The sequence below is a fragment of the Catharus ustulatus genome, unplaced genomic scaffold, assembly GCF_009819885.2.
Source record: "Catharus ustulatus isolate bCatUst1 unplaced genomic scaffold, bCatUst1.pri.v2 scaffold_106_arrow_ctg1, whole genome shotgun sequence".
NCBI classification, from domain to species: Eukaryota; Metazoa; Chordata; class Aves; order Passeriformes; family Turdidae; genus Catharus; species Catharus ustulatus.
In genome coordinates this window covers 32014-50599 of record NW_024879453.1, presented here as the reverse complement: position 1 = coordinate 50599, position 18586 = coordinate 32014, and the positions used below count along the sequence as shown (strand labels likewise).

General features: G+C 39.6%; 1 gene segment (V, D, J or C); it reads left to right on the top strand.

The window, feature by feature from the left end:
• Nucleotides 1-16723, top strand: part of LOC117011297 — a 45507-nt gene extending 28784 nt beyond the window's left edge. The window contains 4 exon segments of the C gene segment in view: nt 7496-7813; nt 11311-11637; nt 13006-13338; nt 16320-16723. Of these exon segments, the coding sequence occupies nt 7496-7813; nt 11311-11637; nt 13006-13338; nt 16320-16723 (1382 nt within the window).
• Nucleotides 16724-18586: the final 1863 nt, after the last annotated feature.

The window sequence follows — 18586 nt, the reverse complement described above, 5'->3', positions numbered from 1 at the left end:
TTTGTCTTTAAAATCGATTTTTTTAGCGAAAAAATTGAATTTTTTGGGTTTAAAATTCGATTTTTTGGGTTTTTTTTAATGTAGAAATTCGTAAATTTGGGGGGAAAAAATTCAAAATATTTGGGGTGAAAATTTAATTTTTTAATGATGAAAATTCGGGTTTTTAAGTTGATTTTTTGGGGTAAAAAATCGAATTTTTGGGGTTTTTTTCGGGTATAAAATTGCGAATTTTAAAGGGATTTAAATTTAAAATTTTGGGGCAAAAAAAGCGAATTTTGGGGTAAAATTTGATTTTTTTTTCCAGGTTTTTAAAGGTGAGTTTGGGGGAAAAAAGGGGGGAAATGGGAAAATTAAAAAATGGAATTAAAGGGGGAAAAATGGAAAAAAGAGAAATTAAATTAATTAAAAAGTGATTAAAAATTGATTAAAAATTGAGGAAAAAATGAGAAAAAAGAGAAATTAAATTAATTAAAAGTAATTAAAAATTGATTAAAAATTGATTAAAAATTGAGGAAAAAAATGAGAAAAAAGAGAAATTAAATTAATTTAAAATTGATTTGAAATTGATTAAAAATTGAGGGAAAAAATGAGAAAAAAGTAAAATTAAATTAAAAATTGATTTAAAATTGAAAAAAAATGAAAAAAAATTGAGGAAAAAAATGAGAAAAAAGAGAAATTAAATTAATTAAAAATTGATTAAAAATTAATTAAAAATTGAGAAAAAATGGAAAAAAAATTGAGGAAAAAATGAGAAAAAAGAGAAATAAAATTAATTAAAATTGGAGAAAAAATTAATTAAAAATTGATTAAAAATTGAGAAAAAATTGAGAAAAAATCGAGGTAAAAAGAGAAATAAAATTAATTAAAAATTAATTTAAAATTAATCAAAAATTGAAAATAAAAGGAGAAAAAATTGAGAAATAAATGAGAAAAAAAAAGAAATAAAATTAATTAAAAATTACGGAAATAATTTTTTAAAAAAGGAGAAAATATTTGAGGAAAAATTTGATTTTTAAAATTAAATTAATTAAATCTAATTGAAATAAATTAATTCATTTAATAAAATAAATTAAATTAATTAAATCGTGACAAATAAATAAATGAAATTAAATCGAATTAAAGCAAATAAAGGAAATAAATGAAATTAAATCAAATAAAAAATTAAATTAAATTAAATCAAATTAATTACATTAATAAATTAATTAATGAAATTAAATTAAATAAATCGAATTCAATTCAATCAAATTAAATTATATTAAATTAAATTAAATCAATTTGATTAAAATTAAATTGAATCAAATTAAATTAAATTTTATTAAGTTTAATTTAATTTAATTAATTTAAATTTAAATTAAATCGAATTTTAAATTAAATTAAAACACTCAAAGAAATAAAATTAAAATCTCGAAAACAAAAAAAATTCAATAATTAAAATCTAATTAAAATCCAAATAAAAATTAATTAAAGCCAATTAAAAATTCAATTAAAACCGATTAAAAATTCAACTAAAAATTGAATTAAAAATCTAATTAAAAAGAAATTAAAATCAATTAAAAATTCGATTAAAACCAAATTAAAACCAAATTAAAAATTGAATTAAAACCCGAATAAAATCAAATTAAAACCCAATTAAAACCACATAAAAAACTTTATTAAAAATCAATTAAAATCCGATTAAAACCAATTAAAAAATTGAATTAAAATCCGATTAAAACAAATTTAAAAATTGAATTTTTTTCCTCTTTTTTTCACCCAAAATTTAAAAAAAGACCCCGAAACCGAAAGTGCCCAAAAAGGAGAAATTCAGCCCGGAAAAGTTTCGAAAAAAACAAAAATCGGGAACTTTGGGGTTTATTTTTATTTTATTTCCCCTTTTCAGGGGTCGAAAACAACACCTGGGGGATTGGGGGAAAAAAATCGAATTTTGGGCAAAAATTCGGGTCAAAAATGAGAATTTTGAGAGGAAAAAATTGAATTTTTAAGGGGAAATAAATTGAATTTTTAGGGGGGGGTTTGGGTTAAAAATGAGAATTTTTTAAGAGAAAAATTTAATTTTTTGAGGGGAAATAAATTGAATTTTTAGGGGGAAATTTGGGTTAAAAATGAGATTTTTTAAAGAGAAAAAATCGAATTTTTAAGAGGAAAAAAATTGAGTTTTAAGAAAGAAATTTCGGGTTGTAAAGAGAATTTTTTAAGCAGAAAAATTCGATTTTTGGGCAGATTTTTAGGGAGAAAAATTGAATTTTTGGGGTAAAAAAAGAGAATTTTACAAAAAGTTTTTGAAATTTAATTGGGAGGATTTGAGGGGGAATTAATTGGTTTTAATTGGTTTTAATTGAGATTTAATTAATTTTGTTTCATTTTAATTGATTTCAATTGAGTTTTAATTGAATTTTAATTGGTTTTAATCGAATTTTAATCGGTTTTAATTCAGTTTTTTAATCGAGTTTAATTTCCTTTTAATTTAATTTAATTTAGTTTTAATTTTTTAAAATTTAATTTTAATTGATGTTAATTAATTCTCACTTGGTTTAATTTAATTTTAAATTATTTTAATTGGTTTAATTTAATAAGAAATTACTTTATTCGGTTTAATTTAATTTTAATTTATTTTAAATTTTATTTAATTTGGTTTCATTGATTTTAATTTAGTTTATTTACTTTAAATTCACTTTTAATTGAATTTAATTTAATTTAAAAGCTTTTATTAGTTTTTAATTTATTTTAATAGAATTTAGTTGGTTTCAATTAGTTTTAATAAATTTTAATTAATTTTAAATTAATTTAATAGGTTTTAATTAGTTTAAATAGTTTTAATTTAATTTAATTTAATTTAACAGTTTTAACAGTTTTATTTTAATTTTAACCAGATTTATTTAACTTTAATTAATTTAATTCAATTTTAATCCATTTTAATTAATTTCAATCGATTTTTAATCAATTCAATTTCTTTAATTATGGGAAAATATTCTGAATTTAATTTAATTAATTGATGGATTTTGATTCCTTTAATTCCGTTTTTATTTGAGTTTATTTAATTAATAATAATTTCATTAATTGAATTTTAATCGGTTTAATTATAAATTAATTGAGGTTTAATTTGTTATTAATTGATTTTGATTGATTTTATTTAGTTTTAATTGCTTTTAATCGAATTAATTTCAGTTTAACAGGTTTTAATTGGTTTAATTAGATAATTAATGTTATTTATTAGATTTTAATGGTATTTATTAGATTATTAATGGAATTAATTAGATTTTTAATGGGATTAATTAGATTTTATTTGGATTAATTAGTTTTAAATGGTATTTATTGGTTTTTAATAGCTTTAATTAGTCATTAATTGCTTTAATTAGACTTGAAAAAGTTTAATTAATTATTAATCGGTTTTCAATCAATTTCAACCCATTCTAATCGATTTCTGATCGATTTCAATTAATTTCCAGATGGGTTTTAATTGATGATTAATGGATATTAATTGATTGCATTAATTGGGGGTTAAGAGGCGATTTTATTAATTTTATTAATTAATGTTGATCATTATTAGGCGTTAATAAGGGGAATTAATGAGGGGGATTAATTGGGGGGATGGGAAATTGGTTTGGACTGGTTTGTACTGGTCATACTGGTTTGAACTGGTTTGAAATGGTTTGGACTGGTTGTACTGGTTTGTACTGGTCATACTGGTTTGAACTGGTTTGAAATGGTTTGGACTGGTTGTACTGGTTTGGACTGGTCATACTGGGCTGTACTGGTTGGAACTGGTCCATACTGGGCTGTACTGGTTTAGACTGGTTTAGACTGGACTGTACTGGTCCGTACTGGTCTGTACTGGTCCATACTGGGTTATACTGGTGTGTAGTGGTCAGTTCTAGCTGGGACTGGTCTGTACTGGGCCGTACTGGGCTGTACTGGTTTGTACTGGGCCATAATGGTTCATACTGGGCTATACTGGTTTGTACTGGTCAGTACAAGCTGGGACCGGTCTGGACTGAGCTGTACTGGGCCATACTGGTCCGTACTGGTCAGTACAAGCTGGGACCGGTCTGTACTGGTCCGTACTGGGCTATACTGGTTTGTACTGGGCAGTACTAGCTGGGACTGGTCTGGACTGGTCTGTACTGGGCTGCACTGGTTTGTACTGGGCTGTACTGGTTTGTACTGGTCAGTACAAGCTGGGACCAATCTGGACCGGGTCGTACTGGGCTATACTGGTCTGTACTGGGCTGTACTGGCCCGTGCTGAGCTGTACTGGTTTGTACTGGTCAGTACTGGGCTGTACTGGGCTATACTGGTCCATACTGGACTATACTGGTTTGTACTGGTCAGTACAAGCTGGGACCGGTCTGGACTGGGCCGTGCTGGGCTGTACTGGGCTATACTGGTTTATACTGGTCAGTACAAGCTGGGACCGATCTGGACCGGGCCGTACTGGGCTATACTGGTCTGTACTGGCCTATACTGGTTTGTACTGGTCAGTACTAGCTGGGACCAGCTAGTACTGGGCTGTGTTGAGCTGTACTGGTCCGTACTGGGCTATACTGGTTTGTACTGAGCAGTACAAGCTGGGACCGGTCTGGACTGGGCTGTACTGGGCCATACTGGGCTGTACTGGTCCGTGCTGAGCTGTACTGGTTTGTACTGGTCAGTACTGGGCTGTACTGGGCTATACTGGTCCATACTGGGCTATACTGGTCAGTACAAGCTGGGACTGGTCTGGACTGGGCCGTGCTGAGCTGTACTGGGCTGTACTGGTTTGTACTGGTCAGTACTAGCTCAGACCGGTCTGTACTGGGTCGTACTGGGCCATGCTGAGCTGTACTGGTTTGTACTGGTCAGTACTAGCTGGGACCGGTCCGTACTGGTTCATGATGAGCTATACTGGGCTGTACTGGTTTGTACTGGTCAGTACTAGCTGGGACTGGTCTGGACTGGTCCACACTGGGCTGTACTGGTTTGTACTGGTCAGTACTAGCTGGGACCGGTCTGGACTGGGCTGTACTGGGTTGTACTGGTCCGTGCTGAGCTGTACTGCTCCGTACTGGGCTGTACTGGTTTGCACTGGGCCATACTGGTCCGTACTGGGCTATACTGGTTTGTACTGATCAGTACTAGATCGGACCAGTCTGGACTGGGCCGTACTGGGCCGTACTGGGTTGTACTGGTCCGTACTGGGCTGTACTGGGCCATGCTGAGCTGTACTGGTCTGTACTGGGCTGTACAGGGCTATACTGGGCTATACTGGTTTGTACTGGTCAGTACTAGCTGGGACCGGTCGTACTGGGCTGTACTGGTCCATACTGGGCTGTACTGGTCCGTACTGGTCCCTACTGGGCTGTACTGGTTTGTACTGGGCAGTACAAGCTGGGACCGGTCCGTACTGGTCCATGATGAGCTATACTGGGCTGTACTGGTCCATAGTGGTCCATACTGGGCTATACTGGTCAGTACTAGCTGGGACTGGTCCGTACTGGGTCGTACTGGCCTGTACTGGGCCGTACTGGGCTGTACTGGTCCGTACTGGTCCATACTGGGCTATACTGGTTTGTACTGGTCAGTACTAGCTCGGACCAGTCTGGACTGGGTCGTACTGGTCCATACTGGGCTGTACTGGTCAGTACTAACTCGGACCAGTCCGTACTGGGTCGTACTGGGCTGTACTGGGCCGTGCTGAGCTGTTCTGGGCTATACTGGTTTGTACTGGTCAGTACCAGCTGGAACCAGTCCATACTGGTCCGTACTGGGCTGTACTGGTTTGTACTGGTCAGTACCAGCTTGAACCATTCCATACTGGGCAGTACTGGGCTGTACTGGTTTATACTGGTCAGTACTAGCTCGGACCGGTCCATACTGGTCCCTACTGGGCTGTACTGGGCTATACTGGTTTGTACTGGGCTGTACTAGCTGGGACCGGTCTGGACTGGGCTGTACTGGTTTGTACTGATCAGCACTAGCTTGGACCAGTCTGTACTGGTCCATACTGGGCTGTGCTGATTTGTACTGGTCCATACTGGGCTATACTGGTCAGTACTAGCTGGAACTGGTCTGTACTGGTCCGTACTGGTCTGTACTGGTCCGTACTGGGCTGTACTGGGCTGTGCTGGGCTGCACAGGTGCGTGTTGGGCTATACTGGTCCGTACTGGGCTGCACTGTGTCGTGCTGGACTGTACTGGGCTGTACTGGTTTGTACTGGTCATTACTAGCTGGGACTGGTCTGGACTGATCCGCACTGGGCTGTACTGGTTTGTACTGGTCAGTACTAGCTGGGACTGGTCTGGACTGGGCCGTGCTGAGCTGTACTGGTTTGTACTGGTCAGTACAAGCTGGAACCGGTCCGTACTGGTTCATGATGAGCTATACTGGGCTGTACTGGTTTGTACTGGTCAGTACTAGCTGGGACTGGTCTGTACTGGGTTGTACTGGGCTGTACAGGGCTATACTGGGCTATACTGGTTTGTACTGGTCTATACTAGCTGGGACCGGTCTGTACTGGGTTGTACTGGTCCATACTGGTCCATACTGAGCTATACTGGTCAGTACTAGCTGGGACTGGTCTGTACTGGTCCATACTGGTCAATTTTCCCCTTATCCCTCAAAATTCCTCCATTTCCACCAAAAATCCACCAAAATTGGCCAAAATTTCACCAAAAATCACCAAAATTCATCAAAATTCACAAAATACCACAAAATTTCACAAAAAATTCATTTAAATTCATCAAAATTCACCAAAATTCACCAAATTCTGCCAAAATCCACCAAAATCTCACCAAAATTTCACAGAGATTCACCGAAATTCAAAAAAATTCAGAAAAAAAATCACAAAATTTCACCAAAATCCACCAAATTCCCCCAAATTTCACCAAATTTCACCATAATCCCACAAAATTGCCCCAAATTTCCCCAAAATCCACCAAAATTTGCCGAAATTCACCAAAATTCACCTGATTTCAGCAATATTTAGCAAATTTCACCAAGTTTTCACAAAAATTCCACCAAAACCCATGAAAATTCACGAAATTCCAACAAAATTCACCAAAATGTCTCCGAATTCCACCAAAATTCCACCAAAATCCCGAAAAAAAAGTCACAAAAAATACAAAAATTTGCAAAAATTCGCCAAAAATCACAAAAATCCCACAAAATTTCACCAAAATTCACCAAACTTCCCCAAAATTCACCTAGTTTCAGCAAATTTTAGCAAATTCCACCAAAATTTCACCAAAATTCACCAAATCTCAGGAACTTTCACAAAATTTTGCTAGATTTCACTAAAATCTCACCAAAATTCACAAAAAAATCACAAAGTTTCACCAGAAATCACCAAAAATCACCCAAAAAATTTCACAAAATTTCACAAAATTCCACAAAAATTCACCAAAAATCACCAAAATTCCCCAAAATCTCACCAAAAATCACCATAAAATCACAAAATTTCACCATTTTTCCCCAAAATCTCCCCATTTCTCACCAATTTTTCCCATTTTTCCCCCCCAGGGCGCGTTTCCGACCCCGCCGTGTTCCCGCTCTCCCCCTGCTCTTCCTCCTCCTCCTCCTCCTCCTCCTCGCCCTCCTCGTTCTCCGTCGGCTGCGTCGCCGTCGGCTTCGCGCCGGCGCCGCTGGGATTCGCCTGGAGCGACCGGGAGAACCGGAGCGCGGCGGGCGCGGCGTTCCCGGCGGTGCCGGGCGCTTCCGGAACGTTCCTGGCGGCGTCGCGCCTGGGGATGGCGGCGGAGGAGGGGAAGGCGCGGCAGCCGTTCCGGTGCCGGGCGCGGGGGGCGCGGGCGGAGAGGAGCGCCGAGGTCAGCAATCCTGGTGAGTGCTGGGAGCAAAAAAATGGGGGGAATTAACACAAAAATGGGTGAAAAGTTTTCAAAAAATAACCCAAAAATTGTCCTGAATTCCTCCAAAAATGTCAAAAAAAAAAGACCGGAAAAAAATCGCAAAAAAATGTCCTAAATGTCCCAAAAAATGTCCTGAACATCCTGAATTATGTCACAAAAAATGTCCCAAATTTCCCCAAATATAGCCCAAAAATATCCCCAAAAAATTCCTAAAAAGAGTCCTGAATGTCTCCAAAAATGTCAAAAATGTCCTCAAAAAAATCCTAAAAAAGGTCACCCTGGAAATGGCCCAAATGCCCCCATAAAATATCCTGAAAATATCCCAAGAATATTCTGAATTATGTCCCAAAAATGTCCCAAATGCCCCCAAAAAAATCCTAAAAATTGTCACCAAAAACATTCTGAATTGTGTCCTAAAAATGTCCAAAATGTCCCCCCAAAAAATCCTGAATTATGTCTTAAGAATGTCCCAAAATTACCAAAAAAAATAAACCAAAGATGTCCCCAAAAATATCCAAAAAAATCCTGAAAATATCCCAAAAAATACACTGAAGTGTCCCCAAAATAACCCAAAAATGTCCTGAATGTCCCCAAAAATGTCCTAAAAAATGACCTGAATGTCCCCAAAAATATTCTGAATTTTGCCTCAAAAAATCCTAAAAAATGTCCCCAAAAATAGTCAAAAAAATGTCTCCCAAATAACCTAAAATATGTCCCCAATGTCACCCAAAAAAGTCCCCAAAAATGTCCCCAAGTGTGGGGGGAGAGGAGCGCCGAGGTCAGCAATCCTGGTGAGTGGAAAGGAACCCAAAAACTTGGGAATTAACCCAAAAATTGAGTGAAAAATTCCTAAAAATGTGTTGGGAAATTAACCCAAAAATGGCCGAAATTGACCCGAAAAATTGGCCAATAATGGCGCAAATGCCCTCAAAAAAATACTCCAAAAATATCAAAAATAACTTTAAAAGTTTCCCCAAAATAGCCCTAAAAATGGCCAAAATTAACCCAAAAAAAAGGGCCAAAAGTCCTCAAGAAATCCTAAAAATGTCTCCCTGAAAATGGCCCAAATGTCCCCAAAAATAACCTAAAATGTGTCCCCAAATTGTCCCCAAAAAAAACCTCCTGAAAAAAGTCCTGAACGTCCCCAAAAATGTCCCCAAAAATATCCCGAAAAAATACTAAATTATGTCCCAAAAATATCCTGAATTATGTGTCAAAAATATCCAAAATGTCCCCAAAAAAAATCTTTAAAAATACCCCCAAAGTCACCCAAAAATGTCCCCAAAAATGTTCCAAGAAATGACCCAAATGTCCCCTCGAAAATGTCCTAAAAAAAGTCCTGAATGTCCCCAAAAATGTCAAAAATGTCTCCAAAAAAATCCCCAAAAATATTCTGAATTATGTCCCAAAAATATCCTGAATTGTCACAAAAAATGACCCAAATGTCCCCCAAAAAATCCCAAAAAATATTGTGAGTTGTGTCCTAAAATGTCAAAAATGTCCCCAAATGTCCCCAAGTGTGGGCGGAGAGGAGCGCCGAGGTCAGCAATCCTGGTGAGTGCTGGGGGAGCCAAAAAATGGGGGGAATTAACCCAAAAATGGATCAAAAGTTTTCAAAAAATAACCCAAAAATTGTCCTGAATTCCTCCAAAAATGTCAAAAAAAAAAGACCGGAAAAAAATCGCAAAAAAATGTCCCAAATGTCCCAAAAAATGTCCTGAACATCCTGAATTATGTCACAAAAAATGTCCCAAATTTCCCCAAATATAGCCCAAAAATATCCCCAAAAAACTCCTAAAAAGAGTCCTGAATGTCTCCAAAAATGTCAAAACCGTCCTCAAAAAACTCCTAAAAAAAGTCCCCCTGGAAATGGCCCAAATGCCCCCATAAAAATCCTAAAAGATGTCACCAAAACCATTCTAAATTGTGTCCTAAAAATATGCAAAATGTCCCCCAAAAAATCCTGAATTATGTCTTAAGAATGTCCCAAAATTACCAAAAAAATAACCCAAAAATAACCAAAAAAATCCAAAAAAATCCTGAAAATATCCCAAAAAATACACTAAAGTGTCCCCAAAATAACCCAAAAATGTCCTGAATGTCCCCAAAAAAGTCCTAAAAAATGTCCTGAATGTTCCCAAAAATATTCTGAAGTTTGCCTCAAAAAATCCTAAAAAATGTCCCCGAAAATAGTCAAAAAAATGTCTCCCAAATAACCTAAAAAATGTCCCCAATGTCACCCAAAAAAGTCCCCAAAAATGTCCCCAAGTGCGGGCGGAGAGAAGCGCCGAGGTCAGCAATCCTGGTGAGTGCTGGGGGACCCAAAAACTTGGGAATCAACCCAAAAATTGAGTGAAAAATTCCTAAAAGTGTGTTGGGAAATTAACCCAAAAAATGGGCTGAATGTCACCAAAAATTCTAAAAAATTTCCCCTTGAAAATGACCCAAATGTCCCCCAAAAAATCCTAAAAATGTTCTGAATGTCCCCAAAAACGCCAAAAAAAGTCCCCAAAAAACATCTCAAATGTCCCCAGAAATATTCTGAATTATGTCCAAAAAAAGTCAAAAATGTCCCCAAAAATTCCTAAAAATTGTCTAAAAAAAAACCCCAAAAATTGTCCTGAGTTCCTCCACAAATAACCAAAAATACCCTGAATTAGATCCTAAAAATGTCCCCCAAAATGTCCAGAGTTATGTCCCAAAAATGTCCCAAAAATGTCCCCAAAAAACCCCAAAAAAGTCCTGAATTATGTCTCAGAAATATCCAAAATTTCCCCAAAAAAATCCTAAAAAATGACCCAAATGTCCTCAAAAAATCCTAAAAAAAGTCCTGAATTCCCCCCAAAAATAACCCCAAAATACCCTGAATTATTTCCCAAAAATATCCAAAATGTCACAAAAAAATACTAAAAAATAGACCAAATGTCCCCAAAAACGTCCCCAAAAAATGTCCCAAATATCCCCAAAAAATCCTAAACAATGTTATGAATGTCCGCCCAAAAAAATCCCAAAATCCCCCATTTTTTTCCCAAAACATCCCATTTTTTTCCCCTTAAAACCCCAAATTTTCCCCCATAACCCCATTTTTTATCCCAAATCCCCCATTTTTCCCCCAAATCCCAATTTTTTATCCAAAAGCATCCCATTTTCCCCCAAAACCCCCAAATTTTACCCACAAAAATACCATTTTTCACCAAAAATCCCATTTTTTTCCCAAAAACCCCAAAATTTTTTCCCAAATTGCCCATTTTTCCCCAAAAACCCCAAATTTTCCAAAAAAATCCCCATTTTTTTCCCCAAAAACCCCAAATTTTTCAAAAAAATCCCAATTTCCCTTCCAAAATTCAAAGTTTTTCCCCAAAAATCCCAAATTTTTCCCCAAAAAACCCCAAAATTTCCCCAAAAACCCCAAAATTCCTCCAAAATCCCATAATCCCCCCAAAATAAACCACCCCCATCTCCCCCCAGACTCCCCGCGCATCCCCATCCCCACCGAGCTCACCCTCCACCCGCCGGCCCGCGAGGATTTCCAAGGCCCCTTCCGGAACTCCACCCTCCTGTGCCGCCTCCGCGGGCCCCGGCGCGGCCCCGGCGCCGCCCCCATCCGATGGCTCCGAAACGGCGCCGAGCTCCGCGACGGCGTCACCGCCGAGCCCCCCGCCGCGGAACCTTCCGGGGCCTTCGTCACCGGCAGTCGGTTGGTGGTGACCGAGTCCGAGTGGGACCGCGGCGACGTCTTCACGTGCCAGGCGGACGAGGAGATGAGGAACACCAGCAAGGCCATGGAGTGCGGATGTGAGGAGTTCTTGAGTTTTTTTGGGGCGATTTGGGGGGTTTGGGGTGGTTTTGGGGTGAGATTTGGGTGGGGGGTGGCGAAAAAATGGGGTTGGTGGAGGTTGGGTTGGGTTGTGTTGAGTTGGGTTGGGTTGGGATTGTTGAGTTGCATTGAGTTTGTTGAGTTGAGTTGGGTTGGGTTGAGTTGGGTTGAGTTGGGTTGAGTTGGGTTGAGTTGACTTAGGATTTTTGAGTTGGGTTGGGTTGGGTTGAGTTGAGTTGGGATGAGTTTATTGTGTTGAGTTGAGTTGAGTTAGGTTGAGTTGGGTTGAGTTGGGTTGGGTTGGGTTGAGTTGTGTTGGGTTGGGTTGAGTTGGGTTGAGTTGAGTTGGGATTGTTGAGTTAACTTGGGTTGAGTTGAGATTGTTGGGTTTGTTGGGTTGAGTTGAGTTGGGTTGGATTGGGTTGGGTTTGTAGGGTTAGGATTGTTGAGTTGAGTTAGGTTGAGTTGTGTTGAGTTTGTTGAGTTGAGTTGGGTTGGGTTGAGTTTGTTGAGTTGAGTTGGGTTGGGTTGAGTTGACTTAGGATTGTTGAGTTGAGTTGGGTTTGGTTGGGTTTGTTGAGTTGGGTTGAGTTGTGTTGGGTTGAGTTGGATTTGTTGAGTTGGGTTGAGTTGGGTTGGGATTGTTGAATTGGGTTGAGTTGAGTTGGATTTGTTGAGTTGGGTTGAGTTTGTTGAGTTGGGTTGGGTTGGGTTGAGTTAAATTGGGTTGAGTTTGGTTGGGTTGGGTTGGGATTGTTGAGTTGAGTTGGGTCGAGTTGACTTACAATTGTTGAGTTGAGATGGGTTGGGTTGAGTTGAGTTGGGTTTGTTGGGTTGTGTTGGGTTGGGATTGTTGAATTGGGTTGGGATTGTTGGGTTGAGTTGAGTTGAGTTGAGTTGGGTTGAGTTGGGTTGGATTTGTTGCATTGAGTTGAGTTGGGTTGAGTTGGGTTGTGTTGGGATTGTTGAGTTGACTTGAGTTGAGGTGAGTTGAATTGACTTGGGATTGTTGAGTTGGATTGAGTTGGGTTGGGTTGAGTTGGGTTGAGTTGGGTTGAGTTGAGTTGGGTTAAGTTGAGTTGAGTTGAGTTGAGTTGGGTTGGGTTTGTTGAGTTGACTTGAGATTGTTGAATTGGCTTGAGTTGGGTTGAGCTGGTTTGAGTTGGAATTGTTGGGTTCAGTTGAGTTGAGTTGGGTTGGAAAAAACCCAAAACCACCATCAAGCCTCTTCCAGTTGACCACTGACCAACACCAACAACCATTTTCGAAAGAAAAACCCCAAAAAACCCCCCAAACCATCACCAAGACCCTTCCAGTTGACCACCCCCAACCCCCCCACCCAACAGATGACCAACCCCTGGCCGCCGGCGAAATCCGCGTGGAGCCGGTGCCGCCGCTCTTCGCCGACATCTTCCGCGACCAGGCCGCGCGCCTGACCTGCCGCGTGTCCAACCTGCCGCCCGGCGTCGAGGGCCTGGACGTCGCGTGGCTCAAGGAGGACGGCGAGCCCTTGGCCACCAAGACGTCGGCGCCGTCCCTGCAGGCCAACGGGCTCCTGGCGGCCGAGGGCGTGGCCACGGTGAGCGTCGAGGCCTGGGAGTCCGGCCAGACCTTCACGTGCCGCGTCCTCCACCCCGAGCTGCTCTTCCCCCGAGAGGTCACCATGAGGAAGACGACGTGTGAGTGACGGGGAAACAGGAAGTTGGTTAATGTTTGGGTGGGGTCGGGAAGTGGGCTGGGTTTGAGGGGAAGAGGGTGGGAGGTTGGGTTTGGGATTCAAGATGGCCGAAAGTTGGGATTCAAGATGGTGGATGGTTGGGTTTGGGATTCAAAATGGTGGACGGTTGGGATTCAAAATGGTGGAAGGTTGGGATCTAAGATGGCGGAATTTGGGTTGGGATCCAAAATGGTGGAAGGTTGGGATCCAAGATGGTGGATGGTTGGGTGGAGGGTCCAAAATGGTGGACAGTTGGGATTCAAGATGGTGGATGGTTGGTTTGGGATTCAAGATGGTGGAAGGTTGGGTTTGGGGTTCAAAATGGTGGACTGTTGGGTTGGGATTCAAGATGGTGGAATGTTGGGAATCAAGATGGTGGAAGGTTGGGATCTAAGATGGTGGAATTTGGGTTGGGATCCAAAATGGTGGAAGGTTGGGATTCAAGATGGTGGATGGTTGGGATTCAAGATGGTGGAATGGTTGGTTTGGGATTCAACATGGCCGAAAGTTGGGTTTGGGATCCAAAATGGTGGACGATTGGGGTTCAAAATGGTGGACGGTTGGGTTGGGATCCAAGATGGCTGATGGTTGGGTTTGGGATTCAAAATGGTGGAAGGTTGTGATTCAAAATGGTAGACGGTTGGGATACAAGATGGTGGAATGTTGGGATCCAAAATGGTGGATGATTGGAATTCAAGATGGTGGAAGGTTGGGTTTGGGATCCAAGATGGCCGATGGTTGGGTTGGGGATCCAAAATGGTGGAAGGTTGAGAGTCAAGATGGTCGATGGTTGGGTTTGGGGTTCAAAATGGTGGATGGTTGGGATTCAAGATGGCGGAAGATTGGGATCCAAAATGGTGGAAGGTTGGGATTGGGGGTCCAAAATGGTGGAAGGTTGGGATCTAAGATGGCGGAATATGGGTTGGGATCCAAAATGGTGGAAGGTTGGGATCCAAGATGGTGGATGGTTGGGTGGAGGGTCCAAAATGGTGGACAGTTGGGATTCAAGATGGTGGATGGTTGGGTTTGGGATTCAAGATGGTGGATGGTTGGGATTCAAGATGGTGGAAGGTTGCGATTCAAAATGGTGGAATTTGGGTTGGGATCCAAAATGGTGGATGGTTGGGATACAAGATGGTGGACGTTTGGGATTGGAGATCCAAAATGGTGGATGGTTGGCATCCAAGATGGTGGATGGTTGGTTGGGGATCCAAGATGGCTGATGGTTGGGTTTGGGATTCAAAATGGTGGAAGATTGGGATCCAAAATGGTGGAATTTGGGTTGGGGATCCAAAATGGTTGAAAGTTGGGTTGGGGATTCAAAATGGTGGAAGGTTGGGATTCAAGATGGTGGACGGTTGGGATTCAAAATGGCTGATGGTTGGGAATTCAAAATGGTGGAAGATTGGGATCCAAAATGGTGGACAGTTGGGATCCAAAATGGTTGATGGTTGGTTTGGGATTCAAGATGGCGGAAAGTTGGGTTTGGGATCCAAAATGGTGGACTGCTGGGATTCAAGATGGTGGAATTTGGGTTGGGGATCCAAAATGGTGGATGGTTGACATCCAAGATGGCTGATGGTTGGGATCCAAAATGGCGGAAGTTTGGGTTGGGGATTCAAGATGGCCAAAATTTGGCTTTGGGATTCCAAATGGTGGAAGGTTTGGGATGCAAAATGGCGGACGGTTGGGTTTGGGATTCAAGATGGTTGATGTTTGGGTTGGGAATCCAAAATGGTTGAAAGTTGGGTTGGGATCCAAGATGGTCGATGGTTGGGTTTGGGATACAAAATGGTGGAAAGTTGGGTTGGGAATTCAAAATGGTGGACAGTTGGTTTGGGATCCAAGATGGTGGAATGTTGGGATCCAAAATGGCGGAATTTGGGTTGGGGTTCAAGATGGTGGACGGCTGTTTTGGGATTCAAGATGGTGGAAGTTTGGGTTGGGGATTCAAGATGGCCAAAAGTTGGGTTTGGGATCCAAAATGGTGGAAGATTGAGATTCAAAATGGCCGCATTTGACCAAAAAACCCCCAATTTTCACCGGAATTTTCCCAAAATTTCACTTTTTCACCCCAAATTTTCCTAATTCCAGTCCCGGATGAGCCCCCACCCTCGATTCACCTTTTTCTCCAGAGATTTTCACCCCAAAAATCCAAAAATTCCCAAATTTTCACCAAAAAAAATCCCCCAAATTACCAATTTTCACCCTGAACCCCCAAATTTCTCAATTTTGACCCAAAATCTCATTTTCTAACCCCAAATTTTCCCTGTTCCAACCCCAACCTTGGTTCACCTTTTACTCCCCAATTTTCCCACCTCAAAAATCCCCAAAAATCCCCAAATTTTCGCCGTGAAATCCCCAAATTTCCCAAAATCTCACTTTTTCACCCCAAAACCCCAAATCCCGAGATTTTTCACCCCAAAAATTCCCCAAATTCTCCTTTTCTCACCCCAAAACCAACCCCAATTTTAACCCTAAAATCCCCAAATTATCACCAAAAAAATCCCAAAAAACCCCAAAAAACCCCCAATTTTCACCCAAAATTTCCCAAAATTTCACTTTTTCACCCCAAAACCTGAGATTTTTCACCCCAAAAATTCCCCAAATTCTCCTTTTCTCACCCCGAAACTCCCTCAATTTTAACCCTTAAATCCCCAAATTATCGCCAAAAAAATCCCAAAAAAACCCAAAAAAATCCCCAATTTTCACCGAATTTTCCCAAAATCTCACTTTTTCACCCCAAAACCCCAAATCCTGAGATTTTTCACCCCAAAAATTCCCCGAATTCTCCTTTTCTCACCCCGAAACTCCCTCAATTTTAACCCTAAAATCCCCAAATTATCACCAAAAAAATCCCAAAAAAACCCCAAAAAATCCCCAATTTTCACCCAAAATTTCCCAAAATTTCGCTTTTTCACCCCAAATTTTTTCTCTTTCCAGCCCCGGACGCGTCCCCGCCCTCCCTGTACCTCCTCCCCCCGCCCCCGGAACAACTCCGCGCCCGCACCTGGGCCACCCTCACCTGCCTCCTCCGCGACTTCAACCCGCCCGACGTCCTCGTCCAGTGGCTCCAAGATGGCCGACCCCTCCCTCAAAACCGCGCCCTCACCTTCCGGCCCCGCCCCGACACCGGCCACGCCCCTTCCGGCCACGCCCACCTGGCGCTGAGCGCCCTGACGGTGCCGTGGCGGGATTGGGACGCCGGGAGCGTCTTCACCTGCCTGGTCGGGCACGAGCGGCTCCCGCTGCGGCTGGCGCAGAAATCGCTCGACAAATCCGCGGGTAACGCCGGCGCCGTCAACGTCTCCGTGGTTTTCAGTGATTCCCTCGCCGCGTGTTATTGAAAATTTGGGTTTTTTACCCCGAAATTTGCACTTTTTTTCCCCGAAAAATCCAGTGAGAAATAAAGTTTTTTGCAAAAAAAATTGGGTTTTTTTCATCAAAATTACGAAATTTTTTGGTGTAAAATGAGAATTTTTGATCGAAATATTGAGGTTTTACAAAGAAATTGGAGTGGGTTTCTACCAGAATGAGTTTTGTCTCCAAAAATGAAATTATTAACAAAATTTGGGGTTTTTTCCAAAAAAATCTGGTTTTTTTTACCAAAATTTGTTTTTTTTCCACTCAAAAATTCCAATTTTTGTACCTAAAATGGCGGATTTTGACCAAAATTTCAAGGTTTTGCAAAAATATCTGAGTGTGTTTCTGATAAAATGAGTTTTGTGTCAAAAAATGAAATTTTTACGAAAATTTGGCTTTTTTCACTCAAAAAATTACATTTTTTCCACTTAAAATGGCGTCTTTTGACCAAAATTTTGAGGTTTTACAAAAATATCCAAGTGTGTTTCTGTCAAAATGAGTTTTGTGTCTGAAAACAAAATTTTTACCAAAATTTGGGTTTTTTTCCCCAAAAAATTCAATTTTTTAACCAAAATTCACCTTTTTTCACTCAAAAATTCCAATTTTTGTACCTGAAATGGCGGATTTTGACCAAAATTTCAAGGTTTTGCAAAAATATCCGAGTGTGTTTCTGATGAAATGAGTTTCGTGTCTGAAAACGAAATTTTTACCAAAATTTGGCTTTTTTTCCCCATAAAAATGAAGTTTTTCTACTTAAAATGGCGGCTTTTGACCAAAATTTTGAGTTTTTTAAAAAAAATCCCGGTGTGTTTCTGCCAAATTCAGATTGTCACTAAAAACCAAATTTTTCCCCAAAATACGCAATTTTTTCCAAAAAAATTCAATTTTTTAACCAAAATTTGCCTTTTTTTCCACTGAAAAATTCCAATTTTTGTACCTAAAATGGCGGATTTTGACCAAAATTTCGAGTTTTTTCCACTAAAATTCCTGGTGTGTTTCTACCAAATCCAGTTCGCCACTAAAAACCAAATTTTTCCCCCAAAATACGCCATTTTTTCCAAAAAAATTCCCATTTTTTTCTCAAAAACACCAATTTTTTTCCCAAAATCCCCGATTTTCCCCCCAAACCTCAACGTCTCCGTGGATTTCAGCGATTCGCTCGCCGCGTGTTACTGAAAATTTGGGTTTTTTACCCCGAAATTTGCACTTTTTTTCCCCGAAAATATCCAGTGAGAAATAAAGTTTTTTGCAAAAAAATTGGGTTTTTTTTCATCAAAATTACGATTTTTTTTTGGTGTAAAATGAGAATTTTTGATCGAAATATTGAGGTTTTACAAAGAAATTGGAGTGGGTTTCTACCAGAATGAGTTTTGTCTCCAAAAATGAAATTATTAACAAAATTTGGGGTTTTTTCCAAAAAATCTGGGTTTTTTTACCAAAATTTGCCTTTTTTCCACTCAAAAATTCCAATTTTTGTACCTAAAATGGCAGATTTTGACCAAATTTTAAGGTTTTGCAAAAAAATTGGAGTGGGTTTCTGATAAAACGAGTTTTGTGTTCAAAAAATGAAATTTTTACCAAAATTTGGGGTTTTTTCCAAAAAAATTTTGTTTTTTTACCAAATTTTGCCTTTTTTCACCAAAAAATCTGATTTTTTTGTACCTAAAATGGCGTCTTTTGACCAAAATATTGAATTTTTAAAAAAAAATCCGAGTGTGTTTCTACCAGAATGACTTTTGTCTCCAAAAATGAAATTTTAACCAAAATTTGGGGTTTTTTCCTGAAAAAATTACATTTTTTGTACCTAAAATGGCGTCTTTTAACCAAAATTTTGAGGTTTTCCTATA